Below are 27,923 nucleotides of genomic sequence, written 5' to 3'. Positions count from 1 at the left end.
TATAATGATAAACCAGGCTCACTGTAGAGGTGAAGGAAGTGATCAGAGACAAGAAAACTTCGTTTAAGGAATGGAAAAGGTCAAAAACGGATGAAAACTGGAATAAGCACAAACATCAACGCAGGTGCCAAAAGGTGGTAAAAGGGGCCAAAAGAGACTATGAGGAAAAAATAGCCAAGGAGACAAAAAAATTCAAGCCGTTCTTTCGATATATTAAGGGGAAACGGCCCGCGAAGGTAGCGGTGGGACCGTTGGATGACCATGGAATAAAGGGAGTGCTAAAGGAGGACAAAGAAATCGCAGACAAACTGAACACATTTTTTGCATCTGTATTTACCGAAGAGGATATACACAGCATACCGGAACCCAACAGACTATATGCTGGAAATGAAGACGGAAAACTGACAGGGTTGACGGTCAGTCTAGAAGAGGTATGCAAGCAGATTGATAGGCTTAAGAGTGATAAATCCCCAGGACCAGATGGCATCCATCCAAGGGTCATCAAGGAACTGAAAGGGGCTATAGCTAAACTGCTTCAACTAATAACCAATCTGTCGATCAAATCGGGAAAGATTCTGGAAGACTGGAAGGTGGCGAATGTTACGCTGATCTTCAAAAAAGGTTCAAGGGGAGATCCGGGAAACTACAGACCAGTCTGACCTCGGTACCGGGAAAGTTGGTATATGCGCTGATAAAGTATCGCATCATTGATCACCTTGATAGACACGGTTTAATGAGGACCAGCCAGCACGGTTTCAGCAAAGGCAGATCTTGCCTGACAAACTTGCTGCACTTTGAGGGAGTAAACAGGCAGATAAATAAGGGCGACCCGATCAACATTGTATATCTGGATTTTCAGAAGGCATTTGACAAGGTTCCACATAAACGACTACTTCAGAAAATTGCAAGCCATGGAATTGAGGGTGAAATACTCACGTGGATTAAAAACTGGCTGGTGCATAGGAAACAGAAAGTGGGGGTAAATGGATAATACTCAGACTGGAAGAGTGTCACCAGTGGGCTGCCACAAGGCTCGATGCTTGGACCCGTACTCTTCAACATCTTTATAAATGATCTGGACATTGGTACAACAAGTGAGGTGATTAAGTTTGCGGACGATACGAAGTTATTCAGAGTAGTGAAGATATGAAGTTATTCAGAGTAGTTGGGGGATTGCGAAGATCTACAAAGTGACATAATCAAGCTCGAGAAATGGGCAGCGAAATGGCAAATGAGGTTCAATGTGGATAAGTGCAAAGTGATGCATGTCGGTAACAAAAATCTCATGCACGAATATAGGATGTCCAGGGCGGTACTTGGCGAGACCTCCCAGGAAAGAGACTTGGGAGTTCTGATCGACAAGTCGATGAAGCCGTCTGCACAGAGTAGTGAAGACACAGGGGGATTGCAAAGATCTGCAATGTGACATAATCAGGCTCGAGGAATGGGCATCAACATGGCAGATGAGATTCAACATGGATAAGTGTAAAGCAGGGATCTCAAAGTCCCTTCTTGAGGGCCGCAATCCAGTCGGGTTTTCAGGATTTCCCCAATGAATAGGCATTGAAAGCAGTGCATGCACATAGATCTCATGCATATTCATTGAGAAAATCTTGAAAATCCGACTGGATTGCGGCCCTCATGGAGGGACTTTGAGACCCCTGGTGTAAAGTGATGCGTGTCGGTAACAAAAATCTCATGCACGAATACAGGATGTCCGGGGCGGTACTTGGAGAGACCTCCCAGGAAAGAGACTTGAGAGTTCTGATCGACAAGTCGATAAAGCCGTCCGTGCAATGCATAATTGGCTGCTTGTGGAGTGGAAGGGTCTGAAAGGGTTTGCTAGATGAGCAGACAACAGAGTGTGAGAAGAGAAAGTGGAATCTGGAGAGCTTCAGTGAAGAGCTATAGATGACTTTACTTTTCCAAAGGGTCACTGGGAGAGGATAGAGTGTGTGGAAACCCATCTATAAAGGAAAACCATTGATGGACAGACCCTGGTTTGTGCAGAGCCTGTGTGGACTGTTTCAGCTTGGCAGGAAAGATAGAGTTAGGGTTACGAGATATCCGGATTTCCCTGGACATGTCCTCCTTTTGAGGACAGCTTTTCTGGGTTTTGAAAAGCTTCCTCATATCACATCGGGCAGGGAGGAAGTCCACGCATGCGCGAATGCCACACGATGACATCACGCATGCGTGTGCTTGATGTCATCGCGTGGCATTCATGCATGCGCGGACTTCCTGCCCGACAAGAGCAGGCAGTAGGGGGTAGAGCTAGGGCGGGACTATGGGGGCGTGTCTAGGGGGGTCCAGATTTTCCGATTGGTGGTCCCAGGCTGAGGACAGAGGATGGGACCCAGGAGTAGTTCACCGTGTGTATTGGGAAATTGTATGAAGAGACTGGGGAACATAAAGTCTCTAGAAATTCTCTCCTTATGATGGACCAGATTCAAAATGCACACCAGAAGATATTGTAAATAGTTACTCGCTGATACCGCCATCAAGATTAAGTAAAAGATCCACTTGTTAATTGCACTTTGGTGTCTGTGTGATTCAGGACTCAAGGATCTCCCGTACGAGGAACGGCTGGATAAGTTGAGGCTGTACTCACTCGAGGAACGCAGAGAGAGGGGTTACATGATCGAGACATTCAAGTATCTCACGGGCCACATCGAGGTGGAAAAAGATATCTTCTTTTTCAAGGGTCCCGCGGCAACAAGGGGGCATCCGTGGAAAATCAGGGGCGGGAAACTGCACGGGGACACCAGGAAATTCTTTTTCACTGAAAGGGTGGTTGATCGCTGGAATAGTCTTCCACTTCAGGTTATTGAGGCCAGCAGGGATACACAGGGAAAGGTAGGGGAGGGTCATTGGGGTGGGCAGACTAGATGGGCCGTGGCCCTTATCTGCCGTCTATTCCTATGTTTCTATGTTTCTTCAGTAGAAGTTTAGCATGAAGGCTGAGTGATGTGACTGAATCCCGGGTTTGTGATCATCCAGCCCCAGCCTACGTCCAGCTCAAGAGACTGATAGGACTGTGGACAATTTCTGCCTTGTGCGAGCCCAGGTCATGGGTCCCCAAGCCAACCCACACCAGAGAAGGCAGGAGCATGAGTCAACCATCTCCTGCTGAATATCGGGAGGTGAATATCTAAGTGTACCACTGACCACCAGTGCTATCCAGATATCAGCTGCTAAATATCTGGAAATATATTTAAACCCCATGGCCAACATTTACAAGAAACACTGCGTGCCGTGTAAAAAAGTACTGGAATATCTGAATCTACCCCATCCCCCAATCTACAAATTAAACGTAGAAAATATTATACCAAGATCTTTTTGAAAGGGAAATCCTTCAATCCTCCGTTTCTTGGTGAGTCGAAAACCACCGGGAAGCATTTATCAGGCCCCTCTGTGTAGCCAAACTCCATTTCATCCTGTTGAAAATAAGAAGATAGAATATGTTTACACAGACGCTCTTCTGAATATCACCAGGGAAAATTCTACCTCAAAAGGGAAAATATCGAAGATCAAAGATGGCTTGGTAATTCCTATGCTCTGTCAGACTTAGGGTTACCAGATGTCTGGCAAAACCCAGACATGTCCTCTTTTTAGAGGACTGTCTGTGTGCCCGGATGGACTTTCCAAAACCCAGCAGTTTTCTGGGTTTTGAAAAGCTCTGCCCATGTGTGGAGTGCCTCTGAGCATGCGCAGATGACATCACATATGTCTGCGAATGCTCGGAGGCCCCTGGCCACGGCCCAGAGGTCAGGAATAATGAGATGAGGCTTTTGGGGGCAGGGCCAGGGATTTGCAAAGAAAAATATGGTAACCCTAGTCAGACTGGACCCCTGAAAAGTTGGGAATCTTCAACTGAATACAGCCCAGACATTGAAGACTTTTGAGCTCCACTTCCCACCCCTTGCCTCATAGATCTCCCAACTTCTCTATCTCATTCCTCAACCTCACTATCCACACTCGCCCTACTGCACTGATCCTCAAACCCCTGTATTCATTCCCCTCCCCCCTTCCAAGCATCTCCACTCTGCCATCATTTTATCTCCTTATCCACTCTCTTGTCATCTCTCCATACTTCATGGCTTACCTCATTATCAGCTATGTCATCTACAACTTATCCAGAACACTTCTATTAAATTAATATATGATGCAATCTGCGGATCCCAACAAGAAAAGAGTTAAGACTGCAGACATCAAGGGTGTGGGTGTTCTTCTGCATTGGTCCAGAGGAATGGAACAGGTTTCCGCAATATATACAGCAGCAAGAGACATTTAAAAGATTGCTGAAACGCCATCCTTCATGTAAAATGAAACACGGATGACGAGCAGATGACTGTGTTGTGGTTATGGGGAGGATGCTGAGTATGTTGAAGCTGATCACTGTTAGCTGTTTTATGTTTTTATTGTATTTTTGTTTGGTTTGATGTTTGTAATGGTATTTATAATGTCTGTTCATTTGTCCTTCGCTTTGTATAAGGCGAATAAGAAATAAACACAACACAATACAATATATACAATATTAGACAACTCCTCAACTCCATGGTGTGCCTAAATCCTGGATGCCCTAAAGAGAAAATTCACATTAAGTCTCGTGACCTTCTTGTACCTGAATCCAACGGTCTCCGCGGTTATCGTCCTCCTCACACACTGTCAGCTTGCACTGTGCTTGTTTCACCAGGTCTGTCAGTTGGTCTAGAAACTCGATGTTACTGGGTAATCTAGAATACCAAACAGGGATAATGTTCCTAATGTTCTGCTTTCAACACTGAGATCTGTATTGCAGCAGGAAATAAGTCCATTGGGCTTCCTTTGATTTCACCCACTGAAAAAAAATTACAGGTACAAATATACAGCTGGCACATTCGCCAGGTTAAGTGCCTGCACTTAACTGAAATACTCAAAGCCCCTCTCTTTACAGATAGCATGTGTTAAACATACATGTGATATGGAGACTGCACCCATACTGTCTGTTCAGTAAGCCTAAACTAAACTGGGTTTGGTTCTGTATTGGATGCCAGTCCTGGCCACCGCCTAAGTAGTTGTTGAGAATTGTGCACCGGAATCCTTTGTGGAATCGCGTCTATCTTAAAGAACAGACTTCTCTAATCGGTACCCATGTCAACTAGCTCAGCTGCCTATCTTTGCCAAGGGATCCCTTGCCATCAGCTAATCGTGGCATGGGAATCCTCGATCAGCTGAGCTGACAGGGCTCTGAGAAGCTGTGGTTTCAGGGAGTCATGCTCAGCTGATCAGGGATTGCCGTGCCGCGATCAGCTCGGCCGGCTGCATCTACTTTTCCGATGCCTACATTTCAGGCATCTGTGGCGGCTCTATGGAGATGCTTAAACTCGCCCAAGGCCACTTCTGGGCAAAACCGCACCCACACCCTGCCTGAGCAAGCTTAAGTGTCTCTATGAGTCTCCCTAGACCCTTGACAGATGCCTAGACTGTAGGCGTCCTTCCTCAGGAGAATGTTTCTAAAAACTTGCGTTCCGGTTGTCTGGCAGACGGCAGTTGGACAACCTATCCATTTCGCAGTTAAATATTACTGCCAAATATTAATTTCCAGTGCTACTCTCCTAACCTGGCTCTTAATTAGAAGGGATACTATCTGGCTATGTAGTGAGTTAAATGGTCTGATACTTAATTTCCTAAAATGTATGGATAAGGGACTTTTGCATTGATCACTTATAAATATTGGGACAACAATTTTTACTTTTGACTTATCATTTCACTACAATCTAACTGTCAGCATTGTAGTTTGCAGACATCAATTTAATTTTCAGATGTTCACAAGCAAAAGGACTAGAGAGTTAGCTGAAGTGTTTCACTCTCTATTTCTGCCTGCTTACCTGCACACAAAGACCTCTTCAGGCTCCAGGGTGTTAGGGGTCATTATCCATGGCGCCACTCGGAAAACCACCAAGTCTGTAAATACTGGAATGTTTGGTAAACTCTGAAGCATAAGATGAAAAATTGTTGAGCTGTGGTGTTCCTAAATTAGCATCTTTTCAAAAGTTTCTTTGTTTTCCATGCATTTGGATATCAGACATTCTCAGCACCTGTTGTCCTGAAGAGATGCTGAGTGAGGATCTGCTAAGGGGAAGAAAAACTCCATTGGCATTCCGACTTGAGAAGAGGGAAGCTTGGGCTTCAGTAGGTTATTTCATTATCTTTCTCTTTTACTTTTTTAGTTCAGTTCTCTGCTTTTTCAGCAAAGTCAATTTAAACAATAGTGTAGACTTTAGAGTCTCTGTTAGAGTTTTATATATCAAAAAAAGCATTTTAGCCTAGATTAGTATTTTAGGTTGCATTTCAGAGCATAAGATAAGATCAGATTAGGGCACATATAGCTGTTGAAGAAAGTCTCTGTTTAGTGTTTAATTCCCTCCCACCCATCCCAAGGCTGATCTTTTGATTTATAGGCTCTTCAACCAATTAGGAACAGGACATTGTTTTGGTAAGACTTTTCTGCTTTTTCTTCTCTTTTTTGATCAGGTGCAAGTACTTCTGCAATCACAGTGTGACTTGGAAACATGTCATCAAAGCTGCTGTTTAGGTTACAGCTTCTGCCTCTGTGCAGACAGAAAATGTTACCCAGGCAGAGGGAGTGGTTCTATGTACAAGTTGTCTTCAGCTTGAATCCCTCATGAAGAAAGTAAAGTACATGAGATAGGAAGTGACAAGTCTGAGACGCATCCATGAGAATGAGAGGTACATCGATGAAATGGTTCATGAGGTGTCAAAAATTTCCAACAGTGGGGAAGAAGAGGCTGTGCTGAGAGAGGACAGCTGGACTCAGATTATGGGACCTGTAGGATCGAGCCTCCACCTGCTCTTGAACTGAAGAACGGGTATGCAGCTCTGGAAGTGGAGATGAGAGCATCCAAGGGTCAGGAAGGACCAAAGCTTAAAATCTCCAAAGTTGCTGGATCTCTGGCCACTAGGAGGCATAAGTTAGTGGTGGTTGGTGATACCCTTCTGAGGGGTACAGAGATGTCCATCTGCAGACCAGACCCATGAGGTTTGCTGTCTGCCTAGTGCCAATATCCAAGATGGTACGGAGAGCTTCCTGAGACTCATCCAGCCTAATGTCTATTATCCAATGCTGCTCATCTATACCCCTCCGAACGTATCAAAAGTGACTTTGTGGCTCTGGGAGAGAAGATGAAGCAGTTGGGTGTGCAGGTAGTATTCTCACCAATCCTCCCTGTTAAAGTAAAGGCCAAGGCAGAGAAGATCACATCCTGGAGATGAATATGTGGCTGTGTGGATGGTGTCCTCAAGAGTGTTTGGCTTCCTCAACCATGGGAGTCCAGTAGCCTGTTCTCATGGTGGCCAATCCAGGTCACTAGTACCTGGCCAAAACCCAAGGAATAGCAATATTCCATGCTGCCAATCCAGGGCAGATGGTGTATATCCAAGAGTACTGAAGGAACTTAGTGAAGCTCTGTAAGCTCCGCTGGCTGACTTTTTCAATGCTTCTCTAGAGTCGGGAGTGGTACTGGAGGACTGGAGAAGGGTGGATATGGTTCCTCTCCACAAAAGAGAAAGGAAGAAATAGGGAACGACAGGCCGGTAATTCTGACTTCTGTGATAAGTAAATTAATGGAAATGCTTTCCAAACAGAAAATGGTGACGCTTCTGGAATCTAGTAGATTATAGGACAAGGATTCACTAGATTCAGGTCTTGTCAGACAAATCTGATCAATTTCTTTGGTTGGGTGACCAGAAAATTGGATAAGAAGGGAGTGTGCTAGATGTGGTGCATTTAGATTTTAGCAAAGCCTTTGACAGTGTTCCACAGAGACGTGTAATAAATAAACTGAGTGCTCTTGGGATGGGCCACAAAGGTTCAGGCTGGAAGGCGACAGAGTAGTGGTCAATGAAGATCACTCTGAGAAAAGGGATGTATAGGCCTGTTCTTTTTAACATTTTTTATGCGATATTACTGAAGAGCTGTCAGGTAATATTTGCCTCTTTGCGGATGGTACCATGTGGAAGGACCCACCCCCAGGCCTGCCCAGTTCTACCCAGCTCCGCCTTGTTCTGCCCAAGTCATGCCCCGTTCCACCCCAGCCCCACCCCCAAACCTCTTCTCCTCGAGCTCAGGGCCGCGTTTGGAGGGCCATCGAGCATGTGCATGTATGGCATGATGACATCACATGCGTGTGTGACATCACCACATTACATGCATGCATGTGCAGATGCCTTCCTAATGTAGCCCCGAGCTTGAAGCTTTTCAAAACCCAGTGTGCCAGGTTTTGAACAGCTGTCTGGACACCTGGACAGTCCTCTAAAAAGAGGACATGTCTGGGAAAATCCAGACATCTAGTAACCCTAACTCTACCCATCCTATGGTACCTCCTCAGAGCAATCCAACAGAGTGAAGCCAACAGTAATAAGTCCAGAGAAATCTGCGTCAGGGAACCTCAGGCCTTCCAGAAAGAAAGTGTTTTCTTTTTCTCCACTGACATCTTCTATTTCATAAAGTAATTTATTCCTCCCCAGTACATGTTGGAATTGGGGATCTGAGTTGGTTACTAAAAAGAAAAAAGTAATTAACGCATATTTTTGCTGGATACCAAAGAGCAGTTAAGCAGTCAGCAGCGAGTCTAAAACTCCAGAATGCTTTCTTAAAATTTTTCCCATCCAAAGGTCAGACACAGTTTGGCTTGTAAAGGACACTTAGAATTGAGAAAGACATGGGGGAAGCCACTGCTTGCCCTGGATCGGTAGCATGGATTGGTGCTACTTTTTGGGTTTTGGCCAGGTACTAGGGACTTGGATTGGCCACCGTGAGGCCAGTAAGGCTATTCTTATGTTCTAATTAAGCACCTAGGGAGGAAACTGTGTAACAAACTCGTATAAGTTAACATATCATAAAATTCCTTTTGTATATCGCAAAACTTTATTACGGTAAATAAAGAGAACTGAATAGTTATAGTGAAGTACAAAAATCTAACCAACAAATAAGCTTTTAATAATTTCCTGAAATATAAATAAGTAGAGCCAGCTAATAATCGACCAAATTCAGTATCCCAGCGAGTAGCTTGAAAAGATGGAGATTGTTTCAACCACTTTTAATACACCAACTAGACATTTAAATGTTTAGCACAGTGTATCGCAAACTATATGCCGTGACGAGATTCTGCGAGACGCCGGTGAGGAGGAGAGGCACTGGAGCAGGCCGATTGCCTACAGGACATGCCTCTCGCGTCAACCAGCACCTGCGCCTCTTCTCCGTGCTTCTCCACTGATGGATCAGTGCACACACGTCGATGTGATGATATCACGCATGTGCGAGACGCCATCATGTCAACATCCACGCTTTTCCGGGTGCCCTCCAGTCGCGGCCCGGAGTTTACTGTGCCGCTGATTTAAAAGGTTTAGAAGAATGACTTTCACGCATCAGTGTGAACATATGTACGTAACTATCCAAATTCCACCTCAGTGCTACTCTGTAAATGCCCATTTAACCTACGCAGTTCATATTTTCAAAGCAGAGTGTGCACAGTCAGTGCTTCTGGCATAACTCACACTTAGAAGCATAATCTGTGGCACTTTGGTACTAATACACTGTCACTGTGGTTGCTGTAACCATTTGGTCCTAACTTTCAAGTGCACGTTTTAACAATTACCCTTCTATTCTATGAAGGAAGGTGTCTCTGCTCTTTTATAGAACAGGATCTTACCAGGTAACCTCCACTAGAGGGTGTTGATGTGGAAGCCTTTCTATAAAGCAGGGGTGTCAAACTCAGGACCATGGGCCAAATTTGGCCATATAGGTGCCACGTTAAGCCATAAGTGCTATTGGGGTGGTTCACAGGAGGGTATAGTAGGTTTGGGGGGGGGGGCTTGAGGGCTCACCCTAAATTATAAGGGGGTTATGGTGAGATATGTGAAATTCACAGCACTGCCTCCTAAGGTGTCCCATTGCTCTGTCAGGATGTCTACGTAGCCCCACCCACTTCCAAATAGCCAATATTAGGACGTTTTCAATCTGGATGTTTATCTGATCAAAATGGGTATAAAGTTAGACGTTCTGATGGCCAAGATGACTAAGTAGACGATTAAAAAAAAAAAAAAAATTATATTTGGATGTCCAGCAGTTTGCCATTTTTGTACCTCCAATTTGAAAGTTCACATGGAAATAGCCAACTTGGACTTAGACCTTTTTTTTTAATGCCCCTCAAAATGTCTGTTACTTCTATTAAAAACTTTGCTTTTGTGATCAGTCAAATTTTGCAATGTACCTATTTAAAATATGAAAATGCTGAAATTTCATTTTTTCATTCTTATAAAGTAATAAAAAGCAACATATGAATCACAATCGACATGCATTTAAGATTTAGAAGTGAGCAGTTTTTTAAGATTTGCGATTACTGTATTTTTTGCTCTATAAGACGCACTTTTTTCCCCAAAGAGTGGGTGGAAATAAGGGTGTGTCTTATGGAGCAAATACCACCCCCCCCCCCCCCCGTTCCTGCACCTTTTTTAATCCCGGTGGTCCAACGTTGTATCGGCAGGAGCTTTCCGTGCTCCTGCCCTTCCCTCGCTGGACCACTGCCTCCTGATGTCATTTGTATTTGCCACTTCTCGCAACCTTTTCAAAGCGTGCAAGTCCTTGCCCAGCGGGTTTAGACTCTGGTGATGCAGTCTGGCACTTCGTAGCCGTCCCGTACACACTCTTGCAGATTTGCTGCACCAGGAGCGTCGCAGCAGGAGAAGGGGAGTCTGCGCACTTCTGGCCAGGATTTCCAGTATCGCCTCCCTCTCCCACAACAAATGAAGATAATGCAGAGGATTGGACTCGGCTGTCTCTGGTACTGTCCCACCACCGATTCTGCAACCACTGAACCTTGAAAACTGAAAACCACCCCCAGAATCATCAGCAACACCATCTTCTTCCATCCTACCGCCCATCACAAGGCCGCTCACAGGAAGAGGAGGCGTCGCAGTCAGTTTGAGTCCCAAGGGGAATGGGAATTGGAAAGAGAGATGTGGGGCCTTTCTGTGCACGGGTGTGTGATTGGCTGAGCACTGAGGGCTTGTACATAGTGGCCTTATTCTGGAAGATATTTTGCACGCGCGGCTCTTTAGCTCTTCAGGGATTCGGCCATGAACCTGTGCTGCACCTTGTACCAGTGGTCGGCTCTTGGAGGTCCACTGCTTTCCGGTACTTGCGCTTGTCCCAGTGCCGGATCACTGAGTCGCCACATTCCCTTTCCAGTCAAGGGATGCCACATGGAATCGGGTCAGGTGCTGACATATTTATAGGCTCCGTCCTAAAGCAGCGGTAGGTAACTATGGGATGAAGCCTTTCACATTTAGGGACTGTACATGTCATAGGATTTATGGTTTTCCTGGTTTATAGGATTCAGTTATCTTTTAAAAAGGGCTCATTTGGAGGTCTTTAAATGCTAACTTGTTAATTATTTCAAAGTACCTTAGTAACTTAGTAGATGACGGTAGATAAAGACCCGAATGGTCCATCCAGTCTGCCCAACCTGATTCAGTTTACCCCGGTCACGCGTCTTATGGTCAGATGTGTATTATAGAGCGAAAAATAGGGTATATTGTAAGTCACTTTCACGAATTAGCCCTCAGATATAGTCTCCCATCAAAATCCATAAAAATGGCCCTACCTCTAGGCCCGCCCTGTTCTCCTGGCCATGCCCCATTCTGCCCGAGTTCCACCCTGTTCCACCCCTTCAACCTGTTTGCTCATTGGAATGGCATCTGCGCATGCACTGGTGTGACTCAATGACATCATGCACGTGATGTCACCGCATTGCATCCGCTCATGCACAGATGCCGTCCCGACATTGCTTGTTGCTAGAAGCTTTTCAAAACCCAGACAAAGTACCATGTTTTTAAAAGCCGTCCAGACATGTCCAGGGAAATCCGGATATCTAGTAACCCTACCCATCATGTTCTCGTTATACTGTCCTTAGTAGTAGTGTTTGAAGTCAAGAATATCCTGGTGAAAATGCTCACCTTACTCCTCTGAGCATTTCACATGTTTTTGGAATGTCTCAAGATGAGCATCAAGGACATGGACTTTGAGACATCCTACAACCCATTTTACTGTAATTCTTCACCAAATTCTCAACCAACTCTACATAGTTTTCGGCCTTGTAATTGCCTATAAAGCCCCAACCACTGTGACACAGCTATTCCAAGCTGCTTTCTACTTTCTAGTTAGCTTCTTGGGAAATTACTTGCACTCCAAGATTTTCTTTATCTGTGGTCCAAAGAAGACATCAGCTTTGTCCTTTACCTCAGACAGATTAGGGAAGATCACTTGAATTTACTTGAAGGCTGCTGACTCCTTATCTAGAGCTCTGGCAAATTGCCTCATTAGATCCAATTTGATGTGCAATGGTGGCATCAGCATCTTCCTGGGGTCCACATTTGAAGTTGTTTCTCCCCACAGGGAACTCAGTCCATGTGGCCAGTCCTGCCTTTGGTAGTGCGTCTTTGTGTCGCTACTGTACCAAAAGGCAGAGATAGGGAAACTTGATTTTAAAAAACCCTTGGAGACCCATTAGGAATGCCACCATTTTGAAGTCTCCAAGACCTGTCAGTTGTACTCATACTCAAAGCTGCCCAGTAAGGTCTTGATGCTGTTGTAATCCTCTTTGAGGTGCAATGAGTGAGACAGTGGAAGAGAAAGGTACTTGTTCCCGTTAGAGAATGACACAGGGACATATTTTTCCCCATACCCGCGGGAACTCATTTTCCTGTCTTGTCCTAGTGAGTTATTTTCCTGCACCTGCCCCATCCCTGCAAGCTCTGTCCTCATCTGCACAAGCCTCAAACACTTTAAAATCTTAAGTGTTTGAGGTCTGTGTAGTTAAGGCAGAGCTTACAGGAATGGGGTAGGGATAGGAACAGCAACAAAAGTTATGGGGATGGGACGGGGGAAATTGAGTTCCAGCGGGAACGTGGAAAAATTTGTCTACCCGTTGATGCTACTGGATGCTACTGGATGCTTTGATGCTACTGGATGAACTATCAGATAAAGAGACACCACTCTTTTGGTGATTCAAATTGCCTCAAACAGACGGTGGCAGAAGTAGAGCCCATCTTGATGGATGGAGAAGGTAAAAAAAGCTTGATGACACTTCCTCTGATCTGTGACTTACACACTTTCATCCAACAAGTTCCACTGCTTCAGCCTAGATGTCAAAAGGCCCCTAAGTTTATTCTGCTTTGAATCAATCTAGAATGTTCTGCAAAAAAGGTAAATGTCAAAATATCATTGTCCTGGTCAGAAAAGCAAAGTTTTCCACAAAACATCCAAGTTTGGAGTCAGAAAAACAGCCATTTTCAAAATGAAGCAGTGCAGTACACGTGTTATTCCAGTAAAATAATACTTATGTTCTTACGAATGTCTAAGAAAATTAATTGAGATCTAAATTCTGAACTTTGTTAAAATGTCCAAATTTGCTCGAAAGTCTTCCTAAAATTTAGGAAAGTCTGAGCATTGTTTGACAATTGATAACTTACTTTTTGCATGGAAAACACCAACTTTATCCGAGTCAGATGGAGAAATGTGAAGGATGACTTTATGACTGGCAAAGATAGCATCAGGTCCAGAAGTTCTCAAGATCATACAAGACATGTCCTTGAGGTCTTTAAAGTAAAAAGAGAGAGAGAGAGATTTGTTATCAAGCATTGGTGTGGCGTTCCAAAGCCAAGCTCCTCTGCATGCAGTCTCTTCTTCAGCCCTAACTCTGGGATTCTCTGCTTGCTATAGTGTGAACAGAGAAGCTGTACATGCAAACTCTTTCTTTCATATGAACAATTTTATACAAATCCATTTTCACAATGAAAGTACTGTACTTCTATGAAAAACCCCTCTTCAAAAATTATTTCCCAGCAGCATCACCTCCAGGACTTCACTTTTCCCTGCAGGAATAGAGGGTAATTTTTTTTAATTTACCCATGGAAGGAGTCATGCGATATCGATATTGTTGGTGTGAGCTTCTGCATCTCCTCTCTATTATTGTTTTATTTTCCCTGCTGGACTATATTTAAATTTTGTTAAAGCTGCCCGGTAGTTGTTCAAGATCCAGAGAATTTTTTTGAAACAGGTGTTTGTTTCATGACGTCTAAATTGCCCCGTTGGGGTAGAGATTGGGCCTGAGCTGGAGAATCAAAAATGGTAGTTGACGCTCCTCCCCAGCCGATATCTATTAGTTCGGCATGGGTGGTTGAAGTTGTTCACGAGGTAAAGTTGATTTTGGAAGGCTCCCTTACCACTAAATTACAACCGATTGTGGATAAACTGAATGTGGTAACCCTGCACGGTGATCTTACCTCTTATCAACAGTGTTTGTCGGACTTGGAAGACCATGTACTGCAACGCAAAGAATATCATTGGCAACTCAGGGCCAAAATAACTGACCCCATTTTCAGGGCACGGACTATAAAAGTCTTCTTGGCTCTAGCCACCTTATCCAAATACTGAAACTCTAATCGAAACCCCACTCTAACCTTTCCAAATCTCTCCAACCATGATTGGACCATAGAAGTCTTCCCAGCACTGAATTTGGTTGTTTCTCAGTTACTAGTGTTGCCAACTAATCATCACTAAACTTGTTTCATGTCTTTCATACAGTATTTCTTTGTGTTTGTCCCATGTATTTTTTAATTGTTACTGTTTTCATCTCCATCACCTCTGTAGAAGGACATTCCAGGGACCTACTAAAACCTGCTCCATGAAAAAGTACTTAGAGAGGTTTGGAAAGGTTTGGCCAATTTCCTGGAGGAAAAGTCCATAGTCTGTTATTGAGAAAGACATGGGGGATAGAAATGAAAGGGGACAGATTTAGAAGAACACTTTGAAAATACTGTTTCATGGACAGGGTGGTGAATGCTTGGAATGACTTCCCACTGGAGGTGGTAGAGACAAAAATGTATCTGAATTCAAAAAGGTATGGGATGGTAGATGGCATGGTTAGACAGACTGCATAGGCCATATGGTCTTTATCTATCTTCATTTTCTTATGTTTCTATGTTTCTTCCCTCGATGTCCTAAGAACATAAGAACAGCCTTATTGGGTCAGAACAATGGTTCATCAAGCCCAGTAGCCCATTCTCACGGTGATCCAGGTCACTAGAACCTGGTCAAAACTCAAGAAGTAGCAACATTGCATGCTACCAATCCAGAGCAAGCAGTGGCTTCCCCCATGTCTTTCACAACAACAGACTATGGACTTTTCCTCCAGGTACTTGTCCAAACCTTTCTTAAAACCAGCTACTCTATCCGCTCTTACCACAACCTCTGGCAATGCATTCCAGAGCTTAACTATTCTCTGAGTGAAAAAAAATTTCCTCCTATTGGTTTTAAAAGTATTTCCCTGTAACTTCATCAAGCTCCCCCTAGTCTTTGTAATTTTTGACAGTTAAAAATGGATTCACTTGAACGGGTAACCTTTCCCCCATCCTTTTGTTTCATATCTTGCCCTTTTTGATTTGATTTATAAATTATATTTAATCCATTTTTTATTTTTTCCTTCTTGTGTTTGTCCGGTCCAGAGGAGTCTTAATTGTCTGGTTTGAGCAATATGTTTTTTCTTTTTTACCCCAATTTTACTAGTACTTGTAAATCGCATTGAACTAAGATTTTGCGATCAAATCAAATTTTTATTAAACTTTAAACTTGAAACTACCCATTCTACTTCATTCAGGATTTTGTAGACTTCAATCATATCTCTTCTCAGCTGCCTCTTTTCCAAGCTAAAGAGCCCTAACCTTTTTAGTCTTTCCTCATACGAGAGGAGTTCCATCCCCTTTATCACCTTGGTTGCTCTTCTTTGAACCTTTTCTAGTGCCGCTATATCTTTCTTGAGATAAGGAGACCAGAATTGAATGCAATACTCCAGATGAGGTCGCACCATGGAGCAATACAGGGGCATTATAATATTCTTAGGCTTGTTAACCATCCCTTTTTTAATAATTCCTAGCATCCTGTTTGCTTTATTGGCCGCCACCGCACATTGGGTGGAAGGTTTGATCATATTGTTTACAATGATATCCAGATCCTTTTCTTGGGTGCTAACCCCCAAGGTGGACCCTAACTGTAATTCAGGTTATTCTTCTGAATGTTCATCACTTTGCATTTGTCCACATTAAATTTCATCTACCACTTGGATGCCCAGTCTTCCAATTTCCTAAGGTCTGCCTACAATTTTTTCACATGTGTTTTAACAATTTTTAACATTTTAGTGTCATCTGCAAATGTAATCACTTCACTCGTTGTTCCAATTTCCAGATCATTTATAAATATGTTAAATAGCATCGGTCCCAGTACAGACCCCTTGTGGCACTCTACTGTTTACTCTCCTCCATTGAGAAAAATGACCATTTAACCCTACCCTCTGTTTTCTATCCAATAACCAATTCCTAATCCACAGCTGAACTTCGCCTCCTATCTCATGACTGTTTAATTTTCTCAGGAGCCTCTCATGAGGAACTTTATCAAAACTTTTCTGAAAATCTAGATACACCACATCAACCGGCTCACCTTTATCCAAGTTTATTTGTTCTTTGCTATACCGTTTATCAAAAGCATACCTAAACAGTTTACAATTATCAAGCAAATTGGTGAGGCAAAATCTCCCTCAGCTAAGCCCATGCTGACTCCATCTCATTGAATCATGTTTGTCTACGTGTTCCACAATTTTATTTTTTTAAATTGTTTCCACCATTTTTCCCAGCACTTAAGTCAGGCTTACCAGTCTGTAATTTCCCAGATCTCCCCTGGAGCCCTTTTTAAAAATTGGCATAACATTGGCCACCCTCCAATCTTTAGGTACTACAGACAAATTTAGCAACAGGTTACAGATCTCTAACAGCAGGTCAGCAATTTCATGTCAGAGTTCTTTTAGTACCCTGGGATGTATACCATCTGGTCCAGGCAATTTATCACTTTTTAACTAGTCAATTTGGCTTAGTACATCTTCCAGATTCACCAAGATTTCTTTCAGTTCCTCCGCATCACCACCCTTGAAAACCATTTCCAGTTCAAGTAGATCTCTTACATCTTTTTCCATAAAGACCAAAGCAAATAATTAATTTAGTCTCTCTGCTATGGCCTTATCCTCTCTGAGTGCCCCTTTTGCTCCTTGATCATCCAACAGTCCCACAGATTCCCTCACAGGTTTCTGCTTCTGATGTACCTAAAAAAATTGTTATGAGTTTTTGCCTCTTTTGTAAGTTTCTCTTCATATTCTTTCTTAGCTGTCTTTATCAATGCTTTGCATCTAACTTGCCAGTGGTCTCTTTGGTCAGGAACAATCCCAATTTGCTCCTGCCTCTTCCAGCTCCACAATGGCTGCTGCATCTTCCTGTGGTAGCTTCACAGAGGTCAAAGCAGCTATTTTGAGATTGGAACTGGCACTGGCAGAAGCAACTGAAGATTGCTTAAGCTTACAGGGATCACAAATGTGTGAACTTGTGAAGACTTATTGTTTCAATACCATTTTGCTTGAATCAACTGATTATGAGAGGCTAAGGTTTCTGAACATATATGAGTTTACTCACATTTGAAAATCAAGGACCCTGATGCAGGCACTCACTGAAAAAACTGAGTGTGGCTGCAGTAACCTCATTATTTCCCTGGCCATCTCTCCTGCTTGCTGTTTCTGTCTTATGCAGAACATTTTTATTCTCATATAGACCTTGAGTACTTACATGAGCTCAGAGGCCACAAACTGACTCCACATAACAGTGCCACATCCATGTGGATATCTTTTAGTTCCACTGCCATGCCAACACCACCCATAAAACTGTGTCACCCTAGACAAACACCTAGTCCATCTGGAGCTTGAGGCACCCCTGGTTTTACCTAAGGCTCTGATCTTTGTAACATAAGACTCTATTGCATGGAAATAGTAAACCTAATAGAGCAGCTTATCCAATTGAAGGGAATTTTGAAGTTATCTTCAGGATCACCAGATGCAGGGCATATCTCGAATAACTTATGAATTTATTTGAAGAGCAAAGTGCAGAAGTTTTATTCTATACCTTGATTAAGGTTTATTATTTCATCAGCGTTGTCTACATCATTGCATTTGGAATTATCCTTATCACAATTAACTAATAGGATGGCTCCATGTCCATGGGAACCCCATGTCCAGGATGTCTGTAGAAAGAAAAGAAAAGGTAAGATTGGAGCATAATGGAAGAAAGGGGATTACATGCATAGGCGTCACTATCTGGTAGCACGAGCCACCCTAAAATCAGTACACTTCCCCAGTAAGTTTGATATCACTTCCTTATCTCCCTCTCCCTCATTCCCTCCTATGGATCCGGCATCATCTTTCCATCTCCTTTCCCTGTGAGGCCTGCAAACTTGTGGCATTTGCTGTGGTATCAGACATAAGATCATAAAAACATAAGAATAGCTATTCTCTGAGTGAAAAAATGTCCTCCTATTGATTTTAAAAGTATTTCCCTGTAACTTCGAATGTCCCCTAGTCCAGTTGGCCCCAAACTCAAAGCCTTTGCAGGGCCACATTTTGGATTTGTAGGTATTTGGAGGGCCTCAGAAAAAATAGTTAATGTCTTATTAAAGAAATGACAATTTTGCATGAGGTAAAACTCTTTTTAGTTTATAAATCTTTCCTTTTGGCTAAGTCTTAATAATAATATTGTAATTTATACCTAAGGAGACATATGATCAAGAATCTGTTTTATTTTACTTTTGTGATTATGATAAACATACCGAGGGCCTCAAAATAGGGTGACGGGACAAAAGCGCGCGAGACAAACGCATGCCGACAATTCAGCGCAAGACTTCAGCGCGCCGTAGGAAAACCTTTTTTTAAAGGACTCCGACGGGGGGTGTGGGGAGGAACCCCCCCCACTCTACTTACTAGGGATCGCGCTGCCCCGTGCTGCCATGTTGGGGGGTGTGGGGAGGAACCCCCCCCACTCTACTTACTAGGGATCGCGCTGCCTCGTGCTGCTATGTCGGGGGGTGTGGGGGGTGTAACCCCTCACATTATACTGAAAACTTAACTTCTTCCCTAAAAAATAGAGAAAAAGTTGTTTCCGGTATAATGTGGGGTTTCAACCCTCCAACGCCAGCGCGATCCCTATTAAGTAAAGTGGGGCAGTTCCCCACCAACACCCCCATCAGAGCCCTTTAAAAGAAGGTTTTCCTGCGGCACGCTGAAGTCTTGTGCTGAATTGTTGGCGCTCATTTGTCGGTGCGCGTTTGTCCCGCACGCTTAAGACTATGAACCCAAAATAGTACCTGGCGGGCCGCAAGTTTGAGAACACTGATCTAGCCTAATTTCCTATTTCTACGATGGCCAATGCAGGTCTTAAGTACTTGGCAAATACTCAAATAGTAGCAACATTGAATTCAGAGGGCCAAGAGAAGGTAGGTTATAGGCCGTGCTCAAACATTTTGGGTTTATTGTCCTTTTAGAAAGAGTGTTCTGTTTAGTTCATATCTTCCTAGGGTTACCATATGGCTCCAGATAAAGGAGGACAGATTGAGACATCGAAAGCAATGGAAGTAAAACCAAGATGTCTCAATTTTTCCTCCTTACTTCCATTGCTTTCGATGGAAGTAAAACCTGGATGTCTCAATCCGTCCTCCTTTTTCTGGTGCCATATGGTAACCCCATTCCTACTTAACTATTTTGTGTTTGAATGAGCTGCTCAGAAGAGCTTCCAGGTCCCATAAGTGTGCACCTGCCACGAGAGGTCTCTTTGGTCCTGCCCCCAAACACCCCACTTGAACCACTAGGGAGACAGGGAGAACATCCTTTTGTAGCCCTCTTCCCTCATACTCTTAGGTACACAATCCATGCTTCCAGTCTGCATCCATACCTTTGCTTTGAACCTTGATATTACAGAGGTGCCATTACCTTATCAGATTTCTTCTTGTTTATCAGTCCATTGCGATCTGTGTCAACGTCTAGAGAGACGACTGAATAACAGAAAAAATATTGTAAGAAAATAAAATACAACTAAATATATTGTAAAAGAATGATTACAAAAATAGAGCAGAGGCTGACCGAATTGGGGTTTGGCACTGAAGCCAGACCAAATACCTTTTCTGCTTGGTTTCAGTTTTAGCTGAAAAGTTATTTTAATTTTCAACCATGAAAAAAGACCAAAACAGCACTTGGAATTGGTCTTAAGTTTTTGGGTAAATACATTCACTTAAATTTTAGAATAAATAAAAAATTAAAAAATGAACACGGTTTTAGGACCGATGATAAAAATCATACCCCAGTAAGCCATTCACTGGAGGGTGAAGTTCGGGTGTTTGAGGTCCTTTTCCTTGTTTTTGAAACATACACACCGTATATCATATGAAATTTCTCTCATTTTTTGGATTTAATTTGTTTACTTGAGAGAGCTTTTTTTTACCCTTTTTTGGTATTGTTTTTGCTATATTTTTGCTGGAGAATACCAGCAGTTAAACTTTTAGCAGTATATCAGAACATTATCATACTAGACTCTTAGGCCCCGATTCTCTAAAATGGTACCATTGTCAACGGCCACCTTACAAGTGGCCATAGATCGTGTGTCAAACATGTGACGGTGCCATGAAGAGAATTGTGCCTTTTGGAAAGTTAAGCACAGGAAATGTAGGCCAGGGTTTTCAAGGCCTTTGACCTGAATTGTACTTACGGAGGCGCTTTATGGCGCCTAGTGCCACTTCTGGCATTAGCTCAGTAGGCGCCTTGAAAATTCTTTTAAAAGGTCTTTCAAATGGCGCCTAGTGCCACTTTTGCCATTAGCCCAGTAGGCGCCTTGAAAATTATTTTAAAAGGTCTTTCAAATGGCGTTTTAGTGCCACTTCCGGCATTAGCTCAGTAGGCGCCTTGAAAATTCTTTTAAAAGGTCTTTCAAATGGCGTTTTAGTGCCACTTCCGGCATTAGCTCAGTAGGCGCCTTGAAAATTCTTTTAAAAGTCTTTCAAATGGCGTTTTGCACTTAACTTAGGCGCCGGTAGGGTGCTTGTAAAAAATGATGGCTCCTGCCAAAGCCCTACTCTCGATCAGTGTAATTCCTTGCTGTAGGGAACTGGGAGGCGTATTTTCAGCTTATTGCTGAGGATAATGTTGTTCAAAAGCTGTACTTGAGAAACTAGTAGGACTGAAGCTGGACTCTGGAGATCAGAGTACTACAGATGAAAAACCTTAATAGACAATGCTTTCTCAAGCCATGCAGTGACTTAGCATGGAGAGGGGAGCGTTAGAGAATAACACAGAGGCACCAACCCAGAGCTAGAGTGACAACAGTCACTGGGAAGCATCCCATAATACACAAGGGGAGCCAAGGGACAGTTAGGGGTCATATATTAAACGACACTTCAACACATATGAGGGCAGAATACCTTTACTACTGAAATGCAAAGATTTAAATCACTATATTGGGCTCATCCTTAGAATAGCCAGCCAACATTTACAGCTTTCTGGTAGAGATAAGGTTACCATATTTTTCTTGGTGAAATTACGGATGCCTGGCCCCACACCATTCTGCCCCTGGCCCCATCTATTCCACCTTCGACCTCACCCTGTTCCAACCCAAGCCCGGCCCTGAAAGCCTCGTCTGATTATTCCTGACCTCTGGGCCGTGTCCAGGAACCTATGAGCATGCGCAGACCCGTGTGATGTCATCCGCGCATGCTCAGAGGCCCTTCAGACTTGGCCAGAGCTTTCCAAAACCCAGACAAACTGCTGGATTTTGGAAAGTCCATCTGGGCACCCAGTCAGTCCTCTAAAGGGAATGGGAAGCCAGTGATATTCTTTGAGAAGTGGTGTGTGATCTGTAGAAATGAGTGAGAAATCTAATTAAAGTGTTTTGTATAGTATGCGATTTTTTTTGGAGTGCTACAGGTGGAAGACCTGTGTAAATGACATTGCAGTAATTTAACTTTGAAGTGACAAGGGAGTATAGAAGTATAGCACAAGATGGTTGGTCTATTTAGGAACAGATTAGACGGAGGGAATAAAAAAGCAAGATTTTGTCACTGAGGAAACCTGAGAACGGAAAGTGAGCACACAGTCTATGGAAACTCTGAGATATTTCTTGGTGTCAATTAGTTTCATAAGAACATAAGAATTACCGCTGCTGGGTCAGACCAGTGGTCCATCATGCCCAGTAGTCCACTCACGTGGCGGCCCTCTGATCAAAGACCAGCACCCTAACCGAGACTAGCCTTAACAACGAACGTTCTTGTTCAGCAGTAGAGTAGAGTGAATAGAAGTGGAATGAGTCCCTGTGATCCAAAGTGCCTGAGATTTTGATGGATTCAATACCAGGCGGTGGTCAGAAAGCCAAGAACCAACCTTTTCTAGGCAGGCTTGTATAGTTACTAAATTTGGAGAGAGAGAGTCATAAACAGAAACTAGCAGAATGTCATCTGTGTATATACCATATATGATCTGATATGAGATTCTTGAATTACCGTAAGAGTGCATGTGGGCTAAGGAAGATGTTAAATAGTAAAGTTGTTAAAACTGCACCTTATGGAACCGGAGACTGAAGCTTGCAAGGAAACCTAATGAGGAGAACAGATTTGCCACAATCATTGCTGAATAAGTCATTGAGAAATGAACTGATAATAGCTTCTGTGGAATGATTTTTCCGAAAACCTGATTGCAAGGGGGGTAAAAAATTTGAAGATTCTGAATGTTGAGATAGTTGATTGAATACAAAATGTTCTAAAAGTTTTGAAACGATTGGAAGGTTTATAACTTGGAAGGAAGCTAGATGGTTGTGATTGATCCAGAGACTGATTTTTTTCTTTTTTTTTCCAGGATTGGGCCTACAATGGCCTTTTTTCAATCAACTAGGACTAAACCAGAAGAAAGACCATATCTCTGTTCAGTAACCAGTTCAACAAACACAGGCAAGTCCACTGTTCTCATAGGCTATATTCACTGAACAGCAAAGTTTAGGATGAGATGATCCATTGTTTGGGTGATGAGGTTCTGGTTTTATTGAGGAATTCTCTTAAGTCTCGCTTCTGTTTTACTTTCTAGTTTTAAACTGCAAGCATCTGATGGAATTAAGTAAAAGTAGTGGTCTCCCGGAGGAGGGGGCGGAGACAGAGACTGTGTCTGAATTTGGGAGGGCCTGGGATAAGCACGCGGGATCTCTCGGAGAGGGTAGGAGATGATGTTTACTGCGGACGAGCAGACCAGATGGGCCATTTGGCCTTTGTCTGCCATCATGTTTCTATGTTTCTAATAAAAATTGGTGAAATTATTACTTTGGTGACTGTAAAAGTGAGAAAACTTTTACTTAAGTACTGTAATTAGTTACATTTCCATAGCTACAATGCAACACCAGTTAAGATCCTTCTAAGCAATGCAGAAATTAACTATTTTGACACCCATGACACTCAGTAAAGCTTTTGTTGCATAGCAGCACTGGAAGCTTCTTTTGAAGTATTGTATTCTGGTCACCCACTTTTGCTCCAGCATTGCTTGCAAGATATCTGTTGTACTGAAATTCGCACTTACCAACGCTGGTAAGATAGAGCATGGCACTGCCCAAAAGAGACTTTCCTTTGGCTCCATAATATGAAACTTTAACCTGTAAAGACATTGTAGCTGGGTTAAGATCCACTATTAGAGAGAGAACATAATTAAGGAAGAATAATGCCGATATGGCTATAAAGTGTGACATTTGATAGTTCAACAGGTAGGTTTTGGATCAATATAACATAACATCGTGCTTCTAAACTGCGTAACCAGTTAACAAAATATTAAAAATAAAGATAACATAAGAAACACAGCTTATTTCAATTTAAAAGAATAAGGAGAGAAATATGCAAGCCTCAGACTGATTTGATTCCGATCTTCTCTCATGACATATTTTCCTTGTTTATTTCTGTCTTTTTTAGGGCCAATTATTTCAAGGAGTCGAGCCTCTTCCAACTCGTTCTAATTATTACTGTCCATTTTGTCCTCAGTTGCCTGACGTTTCTGTATGTTCCTCCCCCACCTCTTTAATCTCTCTGAAACTCCACAGGTGTTTTCAGTTGCAGCCCAATTCATGGAAAAGATTTTCGATTCGATTTGAATCGATTTTTCAATTTGCTTTTCCTGCCCAATTGGACGTTTGTTTTTTTCAGACATCCTGACAGGTTTATTTTGTAGCCACCCACCCCACCCACTCCTTTTCTTCTCTCCAACCCCATGCCGCTGCTGTGGTATAAACAAAATAAACAAAAAAGACTTTTCCTCTCTCTGTCTAACACCAGCTCTGGCAGAAGACACATTTCAAATCTGACATATTGTCATCACAAAATAGAAAATACAATTATTTTTTCTACCTTCCACTGCCATATCCAACATTTGTTTCTTTCTCACTGTCTACCATCTCTCTCTCCCTCCCTACCTTGTGCCCTGGGTCAAACCTTTCTATTCCCCTCCATAAAGTATCTTTCCCTTCTTCCCCTGCATTATGATGTGCAACATTTCTTTCTCTCTCCCCATGCACCATCTCTCCCTGTCCTCCACCCTATTTCCAACATTTCTTCTTCTCTCTTCTCCATGCATGTCTCCCTCCACTCCACCATATGCAGGATTTCTTCCTCTCACCCCTTTCTACCTCTACTCTCCCTTCCCCTCCTCCACCACAACAATTCTTCCTCTCTCCTCTTTCCCTCCCCCCATGTGCAGCATCTTTCTTCCCTTCCTATCCCCCTGAGCAGCAGCTATCCTCCCCTCTCACCCATTCCCCTGTGTAGCAGCTTTCTATCCCTCCCACCCTCCTATCCCCCTGAGCAGTAATTTTTCATTCCGCCCTCTCATCCCCCTATGCAGCAGCACCCCACTGACTCTCTAAAGCAGCAGTGACGGCCACTGTGGACAGTCAGCAGTGGCATTGCTCTGAATGGGCTACTTGTGACCTGCCTCGCTAGAACTTCCCTCTGCTGTGTCATCAGTGACACAGCAGAGGGAAGACCCTGACAGAGTAGGCCGCGAACAGCCCGCTCAGAATAATGCTGCTGATGACTGTCCACTAACACCGCTGCTGCTGCTTTACGAGGCCTCGGAGGCATGTCCCAGGGAGGGTGTGTGTGTGTAGGTCGCTGAATCGGAGAGTCTGATTTTCTCAGTCAATGAATCGATTCAAATTGGCGAATCAGGCAGCACAACTACTTACATCTCACCATATCCTTAATTATATAATTTTAAGCAGAATTTCAAACTCTGTCCATGTATGATCCTGTTTCAGTTTTTTCATGCCTGTTGTGTGGAACTAGCAGCTCATTATCATTCTCTTTATGTGGTTTTAAGATGAATTTACATGTGAACTTATCTTCCATGGGCCTGATATTCAGTCCTTTGGAGATAGACAGCTAACTCCCACAGCCTGCAGTGAACCTGGGAATTCAGTGCCGGCATCATATGTGTTGAATTGAATTGAATTTTCGTTCTGGTTTTGGTTGGCTGAGATATGACCACCTAAGCCAAAATGCTAAATCTTAGCAGCCAAATATAAACCAGTCTTAGCTAGTGAGCTGCAGGATATTGGTGGTAACTGGTTACATCGTCAGTCAATCTACTGAGCCAGATATTCAACGAGATAGAGTTGGTGGTCTCCCATTGAATTTCGGTAGATAGCCAGCTAAGCACCATTTGGCTGGCCAGAGGGAGTTCCTGGCTGACCAATTAGCACTGAGTGACAGCATATGTCCACAATAGTCACCTTTTATTTTCCTCTGCTTTTTCACAGTCTCTTTCCCTTGCCTTATGACTCTCCTGAGAGACCTTAATAAGTCTTTCAATTAAGCTGGGAATCTGCTGATTTGGTGCTCATCCAACAGACTGCTAAAGCCTGTTGCTTCTATCTCTACAACATCATCAAAATTCACCCCTTCCTATCTGAGCACAATATCTGGACACTTGTCTATACTCTCATAACCTCACACTTAACAATTTACTTCTCCCCCCCTGTAATCAGTGCAAAACTCAGATGCACGACTTATCTACTTCCAGCCTTCTTACACTTACCTTAGCCCTCTCTTCAAATCACTTCACTGGCTCCCTATCCGCCTCCACATACAGTTCAAACTCCTATTACTTACCTACAAGTGTGTTCATGCCGCAGCCCCTCAGTATCTCTCCTCTCTTATCTCTCCTTATACGCCTCAGATCAGCCATTCTTAGCTGTACCCTTCTCCTAGAGTTACCATATGGCTCCAGAAAAAGAAGGACGGATTGAGACATCCAGGTATTACTTCCAATGAAAGCAATGGAAGTAAGCAGGACAGATAGGGGCATCTGGAAGTAAAACCCGGATAGGGACATTGAAAGCAATGGAAGTAAGCAGGACAGATAGGGGCATCTGGAAGCAATGGAAGTAAAACCCGGATAGGGACATTGAAAGCAATGGAAGTAAACAGGACAGATAGGGGCATCTGGAAGCAATGGAAGTAAAACCCGGATAGGGACATTGAAAGCAATGGAAGTAAACAGGACAGATAGGGGCATCTGGAAGCAATGGAAGTAAAACCCGGATAGGGACATTGAAAGCAATGGAAGTAAGCAGGACAGATAGGGGCATCTGGAAGCAATGGAAGTAAAACCCGGATAGGGACATTGAAAGCAATGGAAGTAAGCAGGACAGATAGGGGCATCTGGAAGCAATGGAAGTAAAACCCGGATAGGGACATTGAAAGCAATGGAAGTAAGCAGGACAGATAGGGGCATCTGGAAGTAAAACCCGGATAGGGACATTGAAAGCAATGGAAGTAAGCAGGACAGATAGGGGCATCTGGAAGCAATGGAAGTAAAACCCGGATAGGGACATTGAAAGCAATGGAAGTAAGCAGGACAGATAGGGGCATCTGGAAGCAATGGAAGTAAAACCCGGATAGGGACATTGAAAGCAATGGAAGTAAGCAGGACAGATAGGGGCATCTGGAAGCAATGGAAGTAAAACCCGGATAGGGACATTAAAAGCAATGGAAGTAAGCAGGACAGATAGGGGCATCTGGAAGTAAAACCCGGATAGGGACATTGAAAGCAATGGAAGTAAGCAGGACAGATAGGGGCATCTGGAAGCAATGGAAGTAAAACCCGGATAGGGACATTGAAAGCAATGGAAGTAAGCAGGACAGATAGGGGCATCTGGAAGCAATGGAAGTAAAACCCGGATAGGGACATTGAAAGCAATGGAAGTAAGCAGGACAGATAGGGGCATCTGGAAGCAATGGAAGTAAAACCCGGATAGGGACATTGAAAGCAATGGAAGTAAGCAGGACAGATAGGGGCATCTGGAAGCAATGGAAGTAAAACCCGGATAGGGACATTAAAAGCAATGGAAGTAAGCAGGACAGATAGGGGCATCTGGAAGTAAAACCCGGATAGGGACATTGAAAGCAATGGAAGTAAGCAGGACAGATAGGGGCATCTGGAAGCAATGGAAGTAAAACCCGGATAGGGACATTGAAAGCAATGGAAGTAAAACCTAGATGTCTCAATCCATCCTCCTTTTTCTGGAGCCATATGGTAACCCTACCTTCTCCTCCACTGCCAATTCCAGACTTTGTTCTTTTAGTCTAGCTGCCTTGTGTGCCTGGAATAAACCACCTGAGTTCATCCATTATGCCCCTTTTCTTGTTTAAAAGTAGACTGAAAACCCTCCTTTTTGATATAGCCTTCAATCCATAACCCTACTCCCGTCTGCTCACCATCCCCCTCCCCCTCAACTGTATCCCTCATCGTGGCATCCTGCTTGTCTATCATGTCTGTTTAGAATGATCTTAAGCTCTTTCGAGCAGGGACTGTCTCCTTCATAATTGTACAGTGCTGCATATGACTGGTAGCGCTACAGAAATAATTAATACCAGCATATATACAAACCATTATCTTTCTCTGCCAGACTGCCACATAAATTTTGAA

General features: G+C 43.3%; 2 protein-coding genes across 9 annotated transcripts in view; one reads left to right on the top strand and one right to left on the bottom strand.

The window, feature by feature from the left end:
* LOC117348899 (protein-arginine deiminase type-2-like) overlaps positions 1 to 27,923 on the top strand; it is a 244,259-nt gene that overhangs the window by 76,250 nt on the left and 140,086 nt on the right. For 4 of the 6 annotated variants that reach the window (XM_033921524.1, XM_033921529.1, XM_033921527.1 and 1 more), the window contains exon 2: positions 22,821 to 22,912. The gene's annotated coding sequence lies outside the window, so the exon portion shown is untranslated. Of the gene's footprint in view, positions 1 to 6,155; positions 6,175 to 17,737; positions 18,196 to 22,820; positions 22,913 to 27,923 lie in introns of those variants that run through there. The other 2 variants (XM_033921528.1, XM_033921526.1) reach the window with 2 other exon arrangements.
* Positions 1 to 27,923, bottom strand: part of LOC117348897 (protein-arginine deiminase type-3-like) — a 52,058-nt gene that overhangs the window by 14,706 nt on the left and 9,429 nt on the right. For all 3 annotated transcript variants that reach the window (XM_033921518.1, XM_033921519.1, XM_033921520.1), the window contains 8 exons: positions 23,529 to 23,601; positions 19,914 to 19,975; positions 18,058 to 18,175; positions 13,534 to 13,659; positions 8,383 to 8,561; positions 5,871 to 5,974; positions 4,625 to 4,736; positions 3,330 to 3,437 (listed from right to left, as the gene is read on the bottom strand). In XM_033921518.1, coding sequence (XP_033777409.1) covers positions 3,330 to 3,437; positions 4,625 to 4,736; positions 5,871 to 5,974; positions 8,383 to 8,561; positions 13,534 to 13,659; positions 18,058 to 18,175; positions 19,914 to 19,975; positions 23,529 to 23,601 — 882 coding nt within the window. The remainder of the gene's footprint in view (positions 1 to 3,329; positions 3,438 to 4,624; positions 4,737 to 5,870; positions 5,975 to 8,382; positions 8,562 to 13,533; positions 13,660 to 18,057; positions 18,176 to 19,913; positions 19,976 to 23,528; positions 23,602 to 27,923) is intronic.

This window comes from Geotrypetes seraphini, chromosome 15 (genome assembly GCF_902459505.1).
Source record: "Geotrypetes seraphini chromosome 15, aGeoSer1.1, whole genome shotgun sequence".
NCBI lineage: Eukaryota > Metazoa > Chordata > Amphibia > Gymnophiona > Dermophiidae > Geotrypetes > Geotrypetes seraphini.
Note: the sequence above shows the minus strand (reverse complement) of the source record. Positions and strands in the feature narration are given on the sequence as shown.